The sequence below is a fragment of the Hetaerina americana genome, unplaced genomic scaffold (assembly GCF_022747635.1).
Source record: "Hetaerina americana unplaced genomic scaffold, ioHetAmer1.1.p SCAF_7, whole genome shotgun sequence".
Classification (NCBI taxonomy): Eukaryota; Metazoa; Arthropoda; class Insecta; order Odonata; family Calopterygidae; genus Hetaerina; species Hetaerina americana.
The window spans coordinates 72122455-72142966 of record NW_027287316.1 but is presented as its reverse complement, the minus strand read 5'-3'; the positions used below and the strand labels follow the sequence as shown (position 1 = coordinate 72142966).

At 35.3% G+C, this 20512-nt stretch overlaps 1 protein-coding gene across 2 annotated transcripts in view; it reads right to left on the bottom strand.

The window, feature by feature from the left end:
* Eip63E (cyclin dependent kinase Eip63E) overlaps positions 1 to 15652 on the bottom strand; it is a 33907-nt gene extending 18255 nt beyond the window's left edge. Inside the window, exons 1-5 of one of the 2 annotated variants that reach the window (XM_071595825.1) lie at positions 15461 to 15652; positions 5704 to 5793; positions 5014 to 5163; positions 3363 to 3703; positions 795 to 886 (exon numbers count right to left, since the gene is read on the bottom strand). In XM_071595825.1, the coding sequence (XP_071451926.1) occupies positions 795 to 886; positions 3363 to 3703; positions 5014 to 5163; positions 5704 to 5793; positions 15461 to 15515 (728 nt within the window). In that variant the 5' untranslated portion in view covers positions 15516 to 15652. The remainder of the gene's footprint in view (positions 1 to 794; positions 887 to 3362; positions 3704 to 5013; positions 5164 to 5703; positions 5794 to 15460) is intronic. The other variant, XM_071595826.1, reaches the window with a different exon arrangement.
* Positions 15653 to 20512: the final 4860 nt, after the last annotated feature.

Below are 20512 nucleotides of genomic sequence, written 5' to 3'. Positions count from 1 at the left end.
TTTAACATGTTTTTCCTTTGGCTTTCAAATATAATATCATTTTTCTCATACTTGGAAAATACTCGACATTTTACAATTTCATCACACTAAATTTGCATACTTTTTCCATATTTTGTATCGAAGATTTACCAGTCTTGTAGTTATCATGCAAGTCACAGAGTTCTTCAATGTCATTTTCATGCAACCATTAAATAAAGTAAAAGATTAAACACCTGAAACGTCAGTTATTGGAGCAACCATAATGGTTAATGACAAAACTATGACCAGAGGGTGCCCATTATGTAGTTATTTATTTACTCCTTTGAATCCATTACTTACACTTACTCCACAATGACAAGAAAAATCTGATTGAAATTGCATCACCCATTTTCATCTGGTGGCAGTTTGAAGTAGCTACCTATAATTATCACCTCTCAACCCAGCTGATGGTAATGCCTGCATTAGGAAGGAGAGATTTTTCTAAAACTTGTATGATTCCTGCTGAGTTTCATCTTTGATGAGAACAGAGGGAATTAAAGAGAAATGGATGCTTAAATGATTTAAAAATTAGCTATACTTTACTTTCGTTTTCTGGGGTAATTCAAATATTAAGACATGGGGAGCTGACTTCTTTTATCATGACCAGATCACTATATAATTCCTTGATTTCTTCCTGGTAGCTGAATGGAGTCACAAGTAATTCTCATTGAATACCCACGAGGTTACAACAAGATTTCAGATGAAAATAATAATAAATAATCCAAAATATTTGCTAATTCAGTTTAAACATACGGTTCAACAAAAACACAACTTACTTGCTATACCCTTTGTACACAGTTGCATAGGATCCTTCGCCAAGTTGTTCCAGCTTCACATAAGACTCAGATTTACCAAATGGTGAGTCACCCTGAAATCAAATCAACATTATTATCAATTGGTGCATAAATTGGCTTAACATTTGAAGATATTTCTCCATAAAATGGCATTAGGATCCCACTAAAAAAAATTCACAAAATAATTTATTACTGATTTACTTCATGATTGAAAACTTGTACAAGATTGCACCCATCCTTTGAAAGCCCTCATACCGCAAGACTGGAATTCTATAGCTACCAGCTATTCAATATTGATTTCTGTTAACAATAATTTTTGAATAATATTGACTTCTGTACTGCTTCTCCTCATGTAATTTGTGTATATTAATATCTATATTGTCATAGGGTTATTCTTAGGTTCCTATGGCATATAGTAACTTGACAGCACAAAAACCACAGCAGACAGGATGATAACAGTCCTTGGAGAATCTCTCCAAGAAGTTTTTATGTGTAACACATGATCTGTTGTATTTGAAGATTTAGTTGGCAAGAGTGATTGAATTGAAAGACTGCATTTACATGAGAAAAGAGAGCTTTCAAATTCACTTGTTGGTTGTTATCAGAGGAATAAATATTCCAGAACAAACACCAAACAGAAACCTACAGACCAAATAATTCTAGTAGACTGGTTGTATGTGCACTTAAAACAAGCAGGCCACCCAGAAGCATTAGAGCACCCAGCTTACCAAAGATACATTTTCCAGGAGCCCAAAGAAGTTAAAAAATCATCCAAGCCAGGGGCTTAACATTCACAGTCACTGGTGTATTCTAGAGAAAGGTATCCAAGTCAAACCTTTCCAGGAGCAGCTGCTGTTGGCACTGTGTCCCTATGACAACAAACTTTGCTTCCAGTTCTGAGAGAATTTCCAAAAGCAGCTCGAGAAATATGAGGTTGCTGAGAATTTTTTTATGAGTGTGATAGGTCATGAAAGATGCATTTGGGGCAAAGAGAATCCTCATGTGACCACATTCGTGATTTCCCTGAAGTGAAAGAGTTTTGCACAGTCCTCGACCAATAATGACAAGTCATTCTTCTTTGTGGGATGAACTCTAACATTACCATGACACTAGATATACTGTATCATTAGCTAATGTCAAGAGCATACGAAGATATCAAGGTCTATACTTTGGACCAAGATGAAACTCCATCACACTTTCATTAAGACAGTTGTAACCACCTAATTTCTTACTGGTAATGAAAGTAAATAAGCTCATGATTATTATCATTTAAAGTGGCCAGCAGATCCACCAGACCTAACCCATGAGATTTTTTCTTATACAATTACATCAAAGATCAGGGGTTTATGGCTCCTATGCCATGATTTAGCGCAACTGCAACAAAAACTCATAGAGTCGCCATCATCAGCCATGAGAATTTGGAATGGTCCTGATTGGTACTTGGAAACAGGACTTCTGTTTTCTACATCATCAGTGGTGGGCAAATGGAGCACCTGTAGGGTAAGACAAAATCTGACCACCACTAGTCACAGATACTGGCCTTTAAGCTGTTTCCTGATTTTTGCACTATCAATCTATAGTAATACAGAGAGACATAAATGACCTTGTATTAAGCACTAAGATATTTATTAATCAGCACCCGAGGCCTGCATCTTAAAGCTATAATTGAAATGTGAAATTTCAATGCCTCCAGAAATAGTGGCAAATGTAAAACATGTTTCTAAATCACATACTGTGTTATAGAGCCTGGATATTAGCAATGAAACAAATTTATTTCCATTAAAAATCATCATCATTTTAAATGCTTTATTTATACTTCCCCAGAGAATGAGGACATTGAGGTGTTTTCAAGATGTTTTCAAGTTGTGCTCAAATATTCCTTACATGCCGGTGATATGAAGTATCTGGGGCAGTTAATGCCACAACATGCTTATGCCTATATTGAGATGGATGGTATTTAGAAAACTTTTTCAAAACAAACAACGCATGATGATAAATATAGCATACAAATAAATGTTTCAAATCAATACAGGTATCTTGTCAGCAATATGTATCTTAGTTTATTTGCTTTTAATGGGGAGTCTTTAATGCCAATTTTTGCCTAAAATATTGCCAAAATGATTTATTTTACCTAACCTTATTTATGCTCTCCTAGTTTGAAGTCTAAAATAACCTTCATATTTCTTGAGAATCTAATTACCCACATTTTCTAAAAATTTTTCTTTATCGAATGACACCTATGATGTTGTGGTATATACAGTAATAGCTGGAAAAAATATCAATAATTTCACTATGGGCAATGTTAAATCCAATTAAATAAATATTTCTGTCTGGAGTTATGGGTCATTAGGCATTTTGGTGATACAAACCAAAGTCTGGATGTTTGTGGGTAAACTCTTAGCTTGAACTTGGCAACAAAAAACAATAACTGTGAAATTCACGACTGCAACAGTAAGTCAAAAACTATGCCTGAATGAACATATCTCATTTCCTGCCTCATTTAAAAACCACTGGAGAAATTTTCACGAGCGAGAATGAACACCAACTGACCCCAAATGCTGAGTATCGCTTTGTCCTTCGAGCTCCATGCCTGTGGTGTCGGTGGTGGTGGCCAGCCATGCAGTTTCTTGCGCCACCCCCAGCGCACGCTTCACCTCCCTCTGCTTCCCCCTCACCCTCCTCCTCAGCACCGCTACCTCCCCTGTCCAGCAGGAAAGCTTCTGATTTGGGTCGCGGGGGTTTCCGTGGCCTCATCACTACCCTAGCTGTCTCCTCTCGAACCTCGTCATCCAGTAACTTGGAGTCACTGGACACCGAAAGCTGCCGCTGAACAATACGCTCCATACCACCGGCATCCTGATGCTGATGGAACTGATGACTAGACACCCATTCTGAAAGGAAGGACGCTTATAATGCCAATACAAGAATGAGAAGACAAGGACAGTCACTGATGAATAGACTCAATTTATTTGTACAACTCCTACGTGGCCACAAAAAAAGCACATTAAAATGGAAAAAATTAACAGCTGCTCCCCTCCCCTGGCTTTGCATCTGTGAACAATTTGACAGCATTCCAAAAGGGTCACGCTGAGGTTATTGACTGCCATCCTAGGGAGGCTCCATGTTTGTATTGGGCTCAGCTTAACTGTATCGCACACTCAACTCTCCAAAAAGGACATTACCTTGCAGTTTACCCTCAGCTGAGACCATTTGCATCATTAGGATTAGGTGGGTAATTTGGCAAATGTTGATTTCAGCAAATGAGGGAAAGTTGGAAAAAACCCAGCATCGGAATCAGCCTACTCTTAACAAGACACTAGAGGTCGCAATATTTAATGTCCACTTTGAGAGATGGTGTACTTCACTTGAAATGCTCTCCACGTAGTACCCAAAGAATGGATCTAGATACCACTGAAGAATCCAACCAACACCACTGGGAATCAAACCCGGGTCCTCAGAGTGAAAAGCCAATGCACTAGCCACTATACCAATTGGATCTCCAGGCCTTGTTTGCGCCAAATGTTATCATTATACATTGCAATTCTGATACATTCAGCTTTGAAATGTTCAGTCTTATGAAGATTTTATATTGGACAGGTTTCACTACACGTGGACAGAGATAGATCATCATGACCAGCATTACACTAGAACAATGAATCCTTTGAATCTAAGCAATATGCAAATTGAACAAAGGAGATAAAATTCCTTTGTCATTTTAATTAGAATAATACTAATACGTCAAGCATCCAGGCACTTAATACATATTATTTCTCTTATTTTGAAGGATTGGAGTCCTTAGTTTAAATTTTAAAAATTCCATGAATTTTTTTTTCAATCTTACACAGTCAAATGTCCTGACAATCAACATTACTGGGCATCTTATTTCTTCAACAGGCCATTGCACCCTTAGATTGACTTTAAGTCAAACAAATAAAATTTCAGATTGACCTTGTATTTCCATGATAATAGCCTTAAGTGGAACAAGATCACTGCCATTATGTGGAATACTTTTGTTTTGTAAATCACACCCTAAGAACTGACACTTACTTAAGAAAAAGGTTGTTAAAGGCACAAACACTGATATTTAGTAATTTTATAGTATTGGTTACATAAACTAGTGAACTATCCACACTTTGAACCATGAATCAAAAAAAGCCTTTGAACTGAAAGAAATGAGGCAATATAGAGCAGGTTAACCTACCTCTACCGCATTCTCCATAACGTATATCCTTGTCAACAGGAATGTTGCCATTTGGCTCCAGACGGTCAAGAAACTCGTCTGAATACCCATTGTATGGCACTTTATAGACACGGGTGGCTGAGGTCTCATCACTCTCTTCCTTGGAAATGGCTGAGAAAGAAATGACATAACTTGGATAAAGGAGCACATAAATGTTTTCATTAGTCTTCCCTTCAACTTTGTTCAAGTGAACTGTTAATAAACTATAACTATTAAATAACTACTAAATTAATAAAGAAGATGCCAAGAAACAATTGATGATAATCATAGAATACAAATGGACTGGTAATACTGTCATATCAAATTACTTTCCAAACATCTTTCATTAAATAATTCGGCAATTACTATATATTGGAAAGGATTAACTTAATATAAATGCTAAAGACATCATAAATTCCTCTCGGAGGAATTTATGATGTCTTTAGCATGACCAAGAGGAATTGACCAAGAGGAATTGACCAAGAGGAATTGACCCAAGAGGAATTTACGCAGCTGATACGCCAGGAAAACACCAAATCTTTTAAAGACATCATGCTTATATTATTATTTCATTTTAGAATTTAAATAATGACTACATTTCATGGTTAATTTATGCAAAAAGATTTTAGAACATATGGATATAATTAGTCTCATAGCATTTGGAAAACTTACCCAATCGTCCAAAACTATGACTCAGTCTTTTCTTGAGCTTTTGCACACGGCTTAGTGCACCCCCTTTCTTCTCTCGCATTGCAACAACACCTAAAGATAATAACAAAATTAGAAAATTACATGCACATTAAAGTTGCATAAATATTAAGATGATGCAAGCACATGATGATTTAAGGATTAACAATTGATGGTAAGGATTAACTAATGACACCTATGTACCCTATGGCATCATTCGTCCTTGTAAGAAGATGTAGGGTATTACATATGACCACCTTATAACGAAAAGTTTATAAGTTCTCACTTTATGATAGCTATCTAAATGAAACCAAGGTTTCCGACTATTCATTTCTCTCTCAAGAGTACATTCACGATAAGTATGTACCTTAAGAAGACCATAGTCAGCTGTGTCATTAGATAAATTGGTTCAATTTGTCACCTGAGTTTCCTCAAACACAATTGTTATAGTTCTATGTTCAAAAAGGATGAATTGCACAGCTTTGTAAAACTTTCATAACAGGGTTTTTAATATTTATAGACAAATCGTGATGTTTTTATAATAAAAATATACATGAAATTTTTTTCTGACTGTGACTTATCACCCCTCCCTGGCAGTTGATTTATTTTAATTAGCAGAGACAAAAGGCCAGAAAAGAACTCAAAATATCCCAGCTCCCAAGTTATGAGAGTCCAATATGAAGAGAGCAACTCAATTTCTGTGCCTACAAAACTAACTGAGAGTATGTTGAAATGATGGCTGCCCTCATAAAAAGAATAAAACAATGATGAATCTGATGATGAGCCTATTGCTTCTAACAAATCAAATGACTGCCAGTAAACACAGGATTTCTGACTAAAAGACAATCTTATTATGGTTTTCAAGGAACTTGACTGATAATGTAACATTTAGTACATGAATAGAACATTTCAGCTAGTCGTATTCATGAGAACATTACGCTATGGAACAAGCAAGCCATAGCAATACTGCAGTCCATGTATTTACATAGTGTTTAATTAACATGGCAATTATTTTTCCAGTTCATAGAGCTATGAAATTTGTTGTCTCCAGCGTAAGTTTATAGAATTGACATAACTTATTTCATTTCAATATCATAGAGCTATATTTCACGAATGCTGAAAACACATAACCTTACTACATATTTTGAATTAGGTACACGGTTAAGCATTAAAGAACCCCACAATTTATACTTCCTCCTAATCAGAACACCAGAATTATTGTGAATTGAAAATTAAATATAATTAAGGTTATGATGGATGGGCTTTTTATTTTTGATAATTTTAAGGGCTATTGATTTTTGATAATTTTAAGCAAGGAATACTTTAATGCGTGAAATATTAGGGAATTACTAATGGGGTAATAACTTCATTCATGGACACTCTACTACAAAAGGTATGTTTTGATTAGCCCCTAACAGCTATTACACATTTATGCAATGTCTACTTCCTCTAGTTTTCCCAAGATTATCTCCTTTCCTTCAACCTGATCTTTGTCTAGGTAGATGTTCAAACCACTGAACTTACGGCCTCAAGATGTATGAAGTTCTCAAGTAATGGGATTCTCAAGAAGAAGGAGGGTTCTGCTAACGTTTAAAACATGAAGAAAAAACTATAGAAGTTCATGTACTTGAATAGTATATTGGATGGGAAGGGGCAGAGTAATATGGATATCAGAAGAAGTATATCATTTGTCAGATGAAGAGAATTAATGACCATCACACTAAGAAAAGCCATGACGAAAATAAGAGTAAAGACTTTAACAAGTAGCATATACCTGTACAGATCTGTCTACGAGGCAAGAGGATGAGCATAAATTAGAAGTTTTTGAGATATGTATAGGAGTGAAATCGACGAAGTAAGTTGGACAGAGAGAACGCCTAGCAACAAATTTTAAAGGTCGGGGAGAACCGGGTAAGTTACTGGTTGATATCTGTAGATAGCTAAAAAAGTAGGAGGAGGAATATTGAGAGGTGGTGAGATGAAGGCTTTGATAAGAGGGTAGAATGTTAGGTATTAGGAGTAGGGAAAGGAAGAGAGGCTTCCATAAGGCATGAAGGCAGGTAGAATGTCTGAAGCATTGAAGGATATAACATAAGGCAATCAAGAGCAAGTCTAATAATTATACTGAAGTGTAGTCTCCCAGTGAAAGTAATGGTGTTTGATGGATTCACTTCCAAAGCTCTCTAACATTTCTAAGGCCCACCTAACATGACACTAAATAAATACTCTAACAATAAACCACTCCTAAACTCCACATACTTCCTGTCTCTCTTCATTCTGTTCAACATGCCTATTCTCTTTCTGTCTCTTCCTCATTTACCTTACTGTCTCTGTCTCTCCTCTACCAGACTTCATTATTTCACTGTCAATTAAATGTTATGAATACATTTTTCCTGCCTTCTTTGAATGACTCCCAAAAACAATCTCTCCTTCCCTACCAAGGCTTGTACTTCTCAGTTTGTTTTTCTCTCCACCCAATTCCCTTTTTACATCCACCAAAGCTGCATCTCAAATGCCTCTAATCAATGTTTCTCATCTCATCTACCAAGCTAGACAATAATATGCTCCAAAGTAAAATGTTCACCAGCATTTTCTTTATAATAATACAAATGCATAACAACAGTAGTAAGGAACAATCCAAAACCAATCTTGAGTACGTACATTACATTTCAATGAATATCACTGTGATCCTCCAATTCCATCACTTTTTGTGATGGGATGACAATATACCGAATGATGTCTTCTGTCCAAACCCTTCCTCATAAATTCCACATTAAGTCCATAAAATTTCTTCCTTCCATTTTACTTTAGTCTTCACTAATTCTGCGAGTATATCATTTATCCCTAATGCCGTTTTCTCCTTCATTTCTCAGAGTACTTTTTATACCTTACGTCTATTTTATCTTTACCACATTCCATTCCCTTTCCACTGCTACCTCACCTAATCTCTCTGACGAATGTTCTTCTACAGACTCGTTACACCTTTGAATTTCCTCTGATTAACCACTTTCCTCCATTAACAACTTTTATTAAACTGTGTTTTTTCTTTGCACTATCCTTACAATTCTTTAAAGAGTAACATCTTATACAGCATTTCTACTCTTCTGTACCTCTGTATTGTCTTCATATTCTCACACTACTTCCTCTGAATACATTATTTTAAAAAACATCTTACTACAACAAAATGGGAATGAAACCTCAAATCTCATTTAAAATAAGCATTGCTGAAACAAGGGCTAAGTAAGTTCACACTGTGATTCTTTCTCCGCATTCCCACTTATTTTTCAAGATGAAAGGGAACTTGGGAGCTAGATACAAATTGCAATGGAATAATTAAACAAGAAGCTCTCCTGTACATGTGTGCACAAGGCACTGAAGGAGTTCCACCACAACTGTGTGCTCAGGGCACTTTTGGTGATACGCAGAGGAAGATAAGATAAGGCAAGATAAAAGAAGGCCTTCACATGAGCATTTCTCTTTAGTGACTGCCACAGTCTGAAATGAAAAACTATGCATGTATGACAACATCATTCATAAGTGGCTACAGGCATTACTTCAGAGGGGAGAGCCTAACAAAATGATGGGACGATGACTCGTGCAGAAATCGGCCATACTAACTGAATTATTGCAAAAAATATTACTTATTTTTTATATATATGTGTGTGTGTATATATACGTATATATACTCACACACATTTAAACATGAAAACCCGTCATATGGCAAACAAATATTCATTCACACATGAAGGATAAACATAAGAGAAGTGGGGAAGGGGCAATTGAGCAGATCACAAGTGTAAAAATATTTCCTTGACCAGGACTTGAACCAAGGATCTTTCGACTTGCCAGGCCGATGCTCTCTCTCAATAAAGATAGAGGTATACTTCAGGACTATATTTGATACACATAACTAACAAAAACCTATAGGTTTGGAAGGGTAGAAAATTGCTTCTGTATAATTTGCTAAAGGTTATTGGCTCCTAACTTTCTTACATCTAACATTAAATAATTTTACTTTTTCTTTACTACATAAATCATACATTTTGAACTGAAACTTTGCCTCAGATATTTGATCATAAAAGTTCTGCTATCTTCCTTGCCTAATAAATAAATAGCACTTTCATAATACATAGATAGCATCTCAAAAAAATATGCACTGACAAGGATGATATAGCAGATATATAGATGGAGCTTTGAGATATATGGCATGTTCGACTGGGATGTGTTCCAAGAGACTAAGACTAAGCAAATAAAAATGCTAGAATTTGAGGGAAGAAATTGTGGGGGGACTGCGAAAATCATAGGAAATTGATTCTTGCATATGTATCTTGAAATTCCGTGTTAAGGTGAGACGACATATCATTGGGAAGAGAATAAAGACATACAGCACTGGATGAGTAGGAAGCATTACAATATGAAGTCCCTACTGGAGATTTCACAAAATATCAACTTAATCATAAAAAATTCAGAATATATATGAACACCAAAACCAACATTGCTGATTCAAAACCTTCAGCAACCCTAAATTTGGCTTCATAGGACTGTCAGTTTAAGTTTAAAGAACAGAAAAAGTGATGAAGATGAGCTTGAAGTTGGAAAAACCATTAGAAACAGGTGACTCCATAAAGGTACAAGACGATAATTTGAAAAACTCCAGCATTAAGAGATCAGTTGGAGAAGGTTGAAAAATTAGATATTGAAACACTTAAACAGCAACAGAGAAAGCCAGGAAAGAAGAAAACACATGAATGATTAACCAAAGAAGAGCATTAGAGAATAAGAGATTGAGGAATACAATGTCATAAATCAGTAAAATATAAGGAAGAATGTCCGAGAGGCTATGAGGGGACAATAACCACTCATACAGAATAGTTGAATCATCCTAAAGAGCTATAGGAAGTCACTTCAAAAGTCCAACTCTTGAGGAATATAAAAGACAGAAATTCTCAAAGACAAAACTGTGAAGAAAGGGAAAGAAAGAACCTACAGAAACTTGACAATGGGAAAAAATTAAACAGTTATTATACTGGAGGATGAAGATATTCAATTTAGATATCAGAATTTGAAAGACTTAACAGGACGGAAAATACCCAGAATTGATTAAATACTCTGCATGATGAGGGTAAAAAGAAATTAACACTTCCACAACAAAGATTTATTATTTCACGACCTTGGTTTCGATGCTGAGCATCATCATCAAGTAACTTACATCAAACATGGTCATGAAATATTAAATCTTTATTGTGAGAAGTGTTAAGTTTCTTTTTACCCTCATAATGAAGGAATTCCACGAAGTTAAACCTGAAACTGTTATGTTTATCAAATACTCTGTAACCTCATTGAGACAAACATGGAAGAAAGAAGAGGTGACAAAAATTACATAGGAAATCTCCAATGGAATACTTCAACCAAATAATACAATATGATATTGTCAGAAATTATGTAAGAATCGAAAGGCTGGCTAAGAAATGAGGAAGGGGTGGAGAGCTTCAGTAAACCAATCATGGTTTATGACTGCTGATGATGATGTCACTTCGCATACTATAATAGCAGAGATGCACTAGACATTAATTCTGCAAACATTTTAAAAATAACAAAAATAATATTCTTGGAGTCGTAATTACCAAAATACATTAGGATCACATGTGTAGAATTCTTCCTCAAATTCACAAATAAAGTCACTGCAATGACTACCATTTTAACTTGACAAACTGACAAAAATGGTTACACACATCTTCCAAATAGTGAAGCCTGTGACCATCAAGTTTAGTGGCAGAGGGATTATTGCTAACACAAGGAAACTACAAAAAGTACCAGTGCTGAGCAGACTATTAACTGCTATGGTTTCAATTTTCTTTAACAACAAATGCATATTTAAAACATTAGTCAGGATCAAACACCAACAAGAACATTTAAAAATCTGCTAATAATCCTACACTTATAACATATTTAAACATCTCTGAACCCCAACAATCCATTCATCCAACAATGATTCCTCTTTGCTTCACAATTTTGTTCTATTTCATTAATTAACATAGCATAATTATACCAATGCAAGCAACATGTATACATCTAATGTCAGCAATGTATGTGATTGGTTTTATAATTTGCAAAAATATATCATGCCAAAGTTAAACCAAAACTCTTTTCCCTTGATGCCTTGCAAACAGGCATGGAAAAATGTCTTTTAAAGTACAACAGAAACCCAAAGAGATATAAAATAAAGCTAGATGGCAGAAAGCTACTTGTTAACACTGTTATACCAACTGAACTAATAAAATTTTTCTGGGTCAATAAAGATCCCCTACACTTAAAAATTTCCCATGGGTGGATAAATAAATTAGTGAATACAGGTATTTTTTCCCCTGTACTTTTACAGGGGAAATGGAGTCATCCCTATAAATCCATGCAATTACTGCACAAAAATGCACAGAGTCCAAGTTAGGAAATGTCTGGGGACCAACGAAGCAATATTCACAATAAAAATCAATTGAGCCTGCAATTCCACACAACTAAAAATAGATATATACCATGAAAGTATACAATAAGTATTATCACCTTTTGCAATGCTATGCTGCACTGTTCACTGGTTATGAGGCATCTAAATTCATTAGATTGAAATATTTTATGATTTCATCATGAATTCACGCAATTTTCATTATCTTTATTCAAACCTAGCAAAAACAACACATTTCTAGTCCATGTTACAGCCAGGTTTTACCATTTTTTTCAAAAACAATCCTGCCTTTTTTAGCTTTAATATGACAAATTACACAGCATGCTCCTGCTGGATAAGGTATGCACACATAGAGGTATACATGTGTGTATTTACAGTCACATCAATTTATAGATTAAATGTAATTTTTTGAATACATTTAAAAAATCTCCCTAAACCAGTCTCCATAGGTCAACCTTTGTATGGACTGTGCCTCTTTTCCCCTGCAAACTAATATTTCCTCTTCATACGACCTCCTCATACAATTCTGTCTCCCTGTGTGGTACTTTTTTTTGGCTATTCAAGACTCAATCTTCAATATTCCTTACCAGTCACCTTCAGGTACAAATCATCTTGGTGCATGAGTCTTTATATCACACTACACTGAAACCATGTCAAATTCGTTTTTATTTTAAACATGACCTCTACACTTCTATCAAAATTGACTCAACATTTCTCTTTCCTAAATTATAATTTTGTTTTGATACATTATTCATTACATATTATTTTTCAACCTTGAAAAACAAAACTCAGAACCTTAAACATTAAAGTTCACTGGAAAATCCGTAAAAAGATTTCTACATATAAACATTTTCACTGGAGACCTAATTCTTTCGACGAGTGTGTTTCTAATGTGAAGCAATGCTTAATATAGATCTGAACCATTGAGTTGACTTTTTTTGCATGTTAACTGTCATAATGACATAATCGGTCGTCTATTTGATTATGTGTAGTTGGGGCTGGATGCTAAGTGCATTAACTCAAACTTCTTACTAAAATCTTTAAATAACCCTGAATGCAAATACAATGAGCCTTTTATTCATTTTAGGTCTTTACTGGGCAGAGATTGCGACTATTTACTCCCTTCTTCCACCTAACCTCTAAGAATAACATTTTGGACAGTTACAACAATCCAGATAGGCGGGAAACGAACCCTGGATCTCTGGGTTGGCAGACAAGAACGTAACTCCGCCACCTACGGCAATCAGTACTTCCTGATGGATGGAGAACTTAATGTAACGTAATTAATGATAAACAATACAATTTTTTAAGTGGCAGTGGTAAATTGATGGCAAGTAAAACACATTGAACTGTTGAATGTCATAATTGATACCTTTGATGGGAAACACTTGTTCGAATTGCTATTAACATTATGACGTAATAATCTTTGTCACATATAACTGCGATGTGATTACTCTTGGTTTATCTAAACTAGAGCATACTGACACACGGTAAAACCCGGTGCATTAATGAATTTGCGCAAGTGTCAGGGCAATATTCAATCGCGGAAAATATATGTACAGCGTAACCGCTGCACCCTTCGTAAAATGTCATCCCAGACATAAGTAAAATCATTCAATAACGTACTTCAGATGGTGGAGTTAACATTTCGAACCGTCCAACTGAACGCATACATGCCACCGTCATTGGTCATCCGACTGTTAAACAGATACAGTAACCACTAGCCACTTTATTCTATGCAAGTGTGTGGATACACAAACTAATTTTCACATAACCATGGAGAGAAGCAACATTATACAAAATTCTCCCAAACTCCGGCAATAAGTTCACAAGGTTTGCACAAATAGCACAAGTACATGACCCCATGAATGAGAATTTGGAAAATATTTCTCTAGCAATTTTACTTATGAACAGTAATAGAGATGCATGACAAAATTATGAAAGCACCTCCATGCATATAGAAAATGAAGAAATTGCTTCAAGATCTACTAAAATAACACGATTAACGATTACTGACTCATGGATATACTTCAGGATGATTTAATTTACTTTGTCAAATCAATCGTTTAAGTCGGACGTTAACCTAAAACAATGACGATTGACAAAATAAACAAAACAATAAGTTATATTTAAGGTTTTGAATTTGAAACTTCTGAAAATTAAAATGAAAAAAGTGCCCTAGTTCTCAGTACTTTTTTAGTTAATTGGTTTCGCTCGCTACTATATTGACGTATGATATTAATTGAGAAGGATCCTACAACTCGAAGCATATTCGCATCAGAAGGTTATAAATATGAGTAAACATAAAAACACGCACCGCGTATATGTTAAAGAAGGGCAACAAATAAACGGAAAACTAAGTTCTCATCAAGCAGTGAAAAACGTGACATGCGAGCATAAGCATTATCAAGTTTCTCTGCTAATAACACAACGGGAAATTGATTTTGTGAACATTATACGAATGTACGAAAGGATGTCACAGTCGTAAATAATCTCACAGGACTGTAATGATCAAATAACAAAAATATTTTCGAAAATTTTGTCTACGGTGCTTACGTTAGTGAAATTGTCACGATACAAATATAAAGTATGCTATAGGGCGAAAAATTAAAACACGAAAAAGGTGAAATTTTATTGTAACTAGCTATTTCAAAAAATACCATTTTCCTTTCACGATAACTTTTTAATTACTTTTAAACCGTGGGAATAAAGCTGTCAAATATAATGAAGACAAATATTTTTCCACTAAGCGGAATACACGAAGGCCATTTGAGACAAAGCACACTTCATATCTCAGATCTACTGATTATTTATTTAAAAGGAACCGAAAAATATTGTAATGCAAACTCAAAAAAGAAGGTATACCCATTCGCGAACCAGAAACTGTTTCTTGTGATCAAACGTTAGAGCTACTGTTGTTAATGCTAATATTGTTCTAAACACGTTACAAAAAAATGACAAGTGGTGATGAATACGAATGCGAGTGAATAACTCGATGAAAACTTTAAATGCCTACATTTTCAAGGTTAACTTATAATAGTAGAGTCCATTAGCCATTTCTGATAACCATTACGCATTAAACAGAGCGAAAATTAAAACCGCGATGTATTAATGTTTGGTATGTCAAAGAAAACAAACACAAGACCCAGGGTGGAACAGGTAAACCATAGGGCCGAAGTTAAAAATACAAAAATAAATTGTTTTAATGCATAAAATTGTTCAAGACACAACGTATTTTAGGCTATGAAAATCAAAATAAATCATATAATCAATGGAATCACCTACCGTCTTTACCTTTCGAAGTAGAATTGCTGGAATTCTTGTCGACTTGAAAGTACATAATTCACAGAATCTACCTAATAATAAAGGAATATATCACCTTCACTCTTATAAAGAATCATAGTATCACAATTAAAAAAACACCTAGGAAAACCTCAACATTTCGATATGTCCACACACTACACAATTAACATAAAAATTACGAAAGCTTACAGAATTGGCTACTAGAGTGCGTCACTATATCAAGAGGTGGTCAGGAAACAGTAAAAGCATGAAAAACAATATTCGTAACGTTGAAGGGAGTAAATAGTAGATATTCTGTCAAAAATTGTAATGTCTTGGCACAACAGCCAAACGCGAATCGGTGTGAAAATTCCTGTATGTTTTCGCGACCTGCCATCGTAAAGAAATAGCCCCGGAAGTAGTTGATACTTATCGATCTTGTTATATAAATAATTCTAATACATTTCGCTCGCAAAGTGACTTTTTAAGTTACTGCAGTGCTGGTTAAAACTCACAAATTTTACAAAGAAATTACAAAAATCTTGCAAAAAATTCAATTTTTTCTGGTAAATACACGAATATTGTATGTTTTACTAGCCTTAGTTTCAAATCTCCTGGACTAGTCAGTGCAAAGGATAGGGTGCGCAGGATCCTTTTCGTCCTCCCGTATAATTGCCATGGAACCATATATGTTCTCATTGACCAGTGTGAACCCTTTATTATTTTTTTGATCCGATTTTTTTCCATTAACCATCTTTAGGCTGTCAGATAGAGCGTATACCCAGAATTATGAAGAAGGTCGTATCATGAGATATATAATAACTGAGGCGAGGTAATTGCAAAGCAAAATAACTGTTGGAAGGTTCAGTTTGAGTATATGGAGAGTTTAGAAAGAAAGAGAGAAATGGCTGCGGAATACAGGAAGACGAAAGCAATATCAGGAAGAAAGAAGGGAAAAACCTTGCCCATTATTTGAAATACAGCAGGAAAATTATAAATCGAACCAAGAGAGATGGAAAGAACACACCGAGGATCTGTACGGTTAAGATGTTAGGCCAGCAAGTTTAGATATAGAAAGAGAACATTACATAGATTAGGATAGATCAAATCTTGACATACTTGAATGCAAAATAGGAGCATAAAGGGAATTAGAATCAAATAAGGCCATGGGGATAGATGACATCCCTGCATAATTGATAAGGGTTTAGAATAAAGTGGAAGGAAGAGTTTTTATGAGCTATTTTGTAGCAATAATACAATCGACATGAATTTGTTTGCGTAATAACTCTGACAAGGCATTTAAATTGGGTAGAATTAATGTAGAAGTAGATAGGAGACATCTGGAACCTGTTAGGAAGGGATTAAGACGGGGATACCCATTGTTGCTTGTGCTGTTCAATGTGTGTGTGGAGGGAATGTTAAAAGAAGCATGAGGACGACCTAGATGTATGAATATAAGTCAGTGAGGAATTGAATAAAATCATTTAGGTTTGCAGATAATAAAGCTATAGGTAGCTAGTCAGCCAAGGGGTTAACGTCATTGATGTGCACATTGTGTTATAGGTTAGGAATGAAGATCACTGTAAACAAGAGAAAATGTTATGAGGTTCCCTCTGGAAGAATTTACCAGTCTTTGAAGTATTTAGGACCAATATGGTCCAAGAAATAGAGACATCGGAAGAAGAATTGCAGCATGTGCTTTGCAAAATATAATTGCATCATGAAGCTTTTACAATGAGGGAATTGATGACAGGCACATTGAGTAAGGATGTTAAGTAAATATTAGTGAAAACTTACATATGAAGCGTAGTTTTGTATGGAGCAGAATCATGGTCATTGAAGCAGGATGATAGGTGTAAATTGTAGAATTTTGAAATTGGGTGTGGAGAAGGTGAAGTGGACTGAAAGGAAGCGAGGGGCTGTGTATAATGAAGCAATATAGTTGTCGAAGAAAGATGATACAGTTACAAGGGAGGCTTTTGAGTGGAAAATGAATGGAAAGGAGAACAAATGAAGTACTATGCATTTTGGGGAAGGAGAGAGGATTTTTAGAAGAAATCCAAAGGAGGCAGGAAAGGTGAATGCAGAGCATTTTGATAGGTGATGGTATGTTGAAGAGTGGTAGGTGAAGTGGATAATATGAAGCAAAAGGACAGTCACTTTGGATGGAATAATGGGAGGTAGAATGTACCATACAGAATTGATGAGCTATTTGAGCAGTAGTTTGAGATTCAAGGTTGTCTTGTTAGACAAGGCTAGGAGTAGTAACTGTTCAGTCTGTGCCCATCCATAAAACCTACCTTAAATGGCAAACTATAAAATAATTCTATGGTTAACTTCATGTTAATCGGAAAACTAAAAATGACATCCATATGCAATGGCACCACATTCGAAAGAGTTAACGCCATTAAAGGCCTTGGGGTTCCTTAGCATCCTACTCAACAAATACTATATTCTTTGTCTAGATAATTTCAAGTGCTGGGATACATGCAGAGAACTTGCATAAATATTTCTCCCTTGCTATTTAAGGCTATGCTAGTGATCCCAATGTTACATTACTAGTGTGTGACATGGAATCCCTGGAACAAAGAAAACATGCTTCAAGAAATGTAATTATGAAAAATTTCATGAACGGGTTCTACCAAAAAAATGGTTCCCCATTTGCCTCTGTCAGTTATCAAATATCTCCCATTAGCTGTCTCTCTTTCCCTACTATGTGTAGATCTTATTTTCTGGTTATAAATTCCTCCCATTTAATTTCCTCTATTTGTCTCCACGCACATCTTGAAATCCTTCCAGCTATGCTTATCCTCTTTTCTCAATGACCCAATATCAATTACTCATAAAATACTACACTCCATATTAAAGTTTTCACATGCCTTATCTTTGTATATTTACTTGTGTGGCTATCATCAAATCTAACCTCTATATAAATGCTTCTTTAGCTAACATTCTACTTTTTATGCCCTTTCTCTTTTTTCCACCCTCCTCCGAGCACTTCCTATGTAGGCAAAATGTTCAATGTATTTTAGTTTATGTCTTTAAACTTCAGTCATGATTTTAGCCTTTCTGTATCTTCAGAATATCATTACCTTCATTTTCTGATTAATATTTATTCCATACCTATCATACTTATTCTTCAGTGCTAAGTAATTACTGTTACTATTTAGCTGACTGGATAATTAATGCGTGAGCATCAGCAAATCTAACTGATCTGAAGTTGCTCACCTAATGTCAGTGCAGCCCTTTCCATGCCTCGGCTACCGTTTCCTCCTCATTTATCATGACTACAACATTTTGGGCGACTTGACTGCAAGCAACATGGACAATCACAATGACATTGTTTCTACAGCATTCATTCCTTAAAAGCTCTAGGAAATTCCAGGGTAGGAGGATGCTTTATTAGATTATCAACCAGCCTTAGCACTCTGCCAGAAATTGAGGGATCTGGGTTTGAACCCCAGTTGTAGTGTATTATTTTTACATTGAAATGCTTGTATTTCAACAGACATTTGTTTTATTGACTGGAAATGACACTTGATCCAAGAGGACTGGAGTACACTGCTTAAGGTTTTGAAGTACATAGGTATAGAAAGATAGGCAGATGCACACAGCTGGCGACTGCAGCCAATGCTGCAGCTGAAAGCAGGATAGAGTGTGGAAGAGGATGGAACAGAATAGATGAGCATTAGGAAGATGGGTGCATGTGATTTTAAATGTATGTTACATTGAAAAGGTGACTAAGGAGGCTCTGTGGGAAGGCAAGAAACATTCAATTGGTGGAAAATGATTGAAACCATCAACCGTACTAATAATCAGACAAAGAGTATGTAAAGTCAGAAGAACTAAGGTTATGACCAATAGTGTTACAGAAACTGGGGAAGAATTTGGAATGAAGGTAAACACTAGCAAGACAGATGTGAGGGAAGCTGAAAAGGAAGATGACTCTCATAAAATATTGCTGGAGCAAAAAAGCTGAATCAATTGAGGTCATTAATATATTTGGCAAGTCTGGTAACTAGGAACTGCGATTAAGAAATAAAGAAAAGTAGGATATCAAAGGAAAAGGGAAGTTTTGGAAGGATGAAGAATATGTAAATAGAGTTCTGAAGACAGGTGCATCTATGGATTAAAAATTGGAGTTGGAATTTCCTATACCAAGATTGTGTAGGAAATTCAGATCTGGCTAGAGCCTTCAATCAATGTTTCCTCGGGATGTTTAAAAATTGGCAGAAAGTAATATCTTTAAAAAAATACTAAAAAATGTAATAATTCTACCTGATTACTAAAAACTGATGTTTTTTATTGTTTATTGGAATAGTAAGTCTCTGCCAATTCTTAAGCACACCCAAAAGAAGCACTCTGGCCAAATTTGAATCTCCTGCAGTGTTAAGTTAAAAACTTATTTAGTACTCATAGCAAAGCCGAAAAATTGTTCAAAAAACCTTAAGAAACATTCCCGAGTGGAAAAGGACAGTTACTTTGTATTCTTAATTTCATTAAACATTCCTGAGGTTCGTTTGTCCAGATAAACACCAAATTGCTGAGTATCAGATAGAAATTTCTTAATTACAGGAAAAAGCTCATCTTTTTGAGGCACCCTACTCTAACGTTATTGACATAGCTACTGGCTCCCACCATCTCTGTGATTTTTCATTCTCCAGAATTATTCAAAATAACCTTTTGCAATATTAAAATTATACAAAAAAAACCTAGTCAAGCCAATTTTCTCTGGAATTTATTCAGGATTATCACTGGAGAAAAAAGCAGGACTGATTGCTGGAACCATTTACCTGATGAAGTCGCTGACCTCAAACCCTTGAATCTTTTAGGAGTAAATGTGTAACATTCCTTAGACAGATGAAATTAATTTTTCTAGTGCCTCATCCATGTATGACATTAAAATTTATTTCATTAATGGGTACTATTTCATTTTTTTGCCTACCAATGATCTTTTTTCTTGTCATTGCCACCCAGCTTTTGCCAAATCGCACTGTAAATTGTCAAATAAATAAGCCAAGGTGATATAGAGATGTTACTTTATTCTGGTAATCT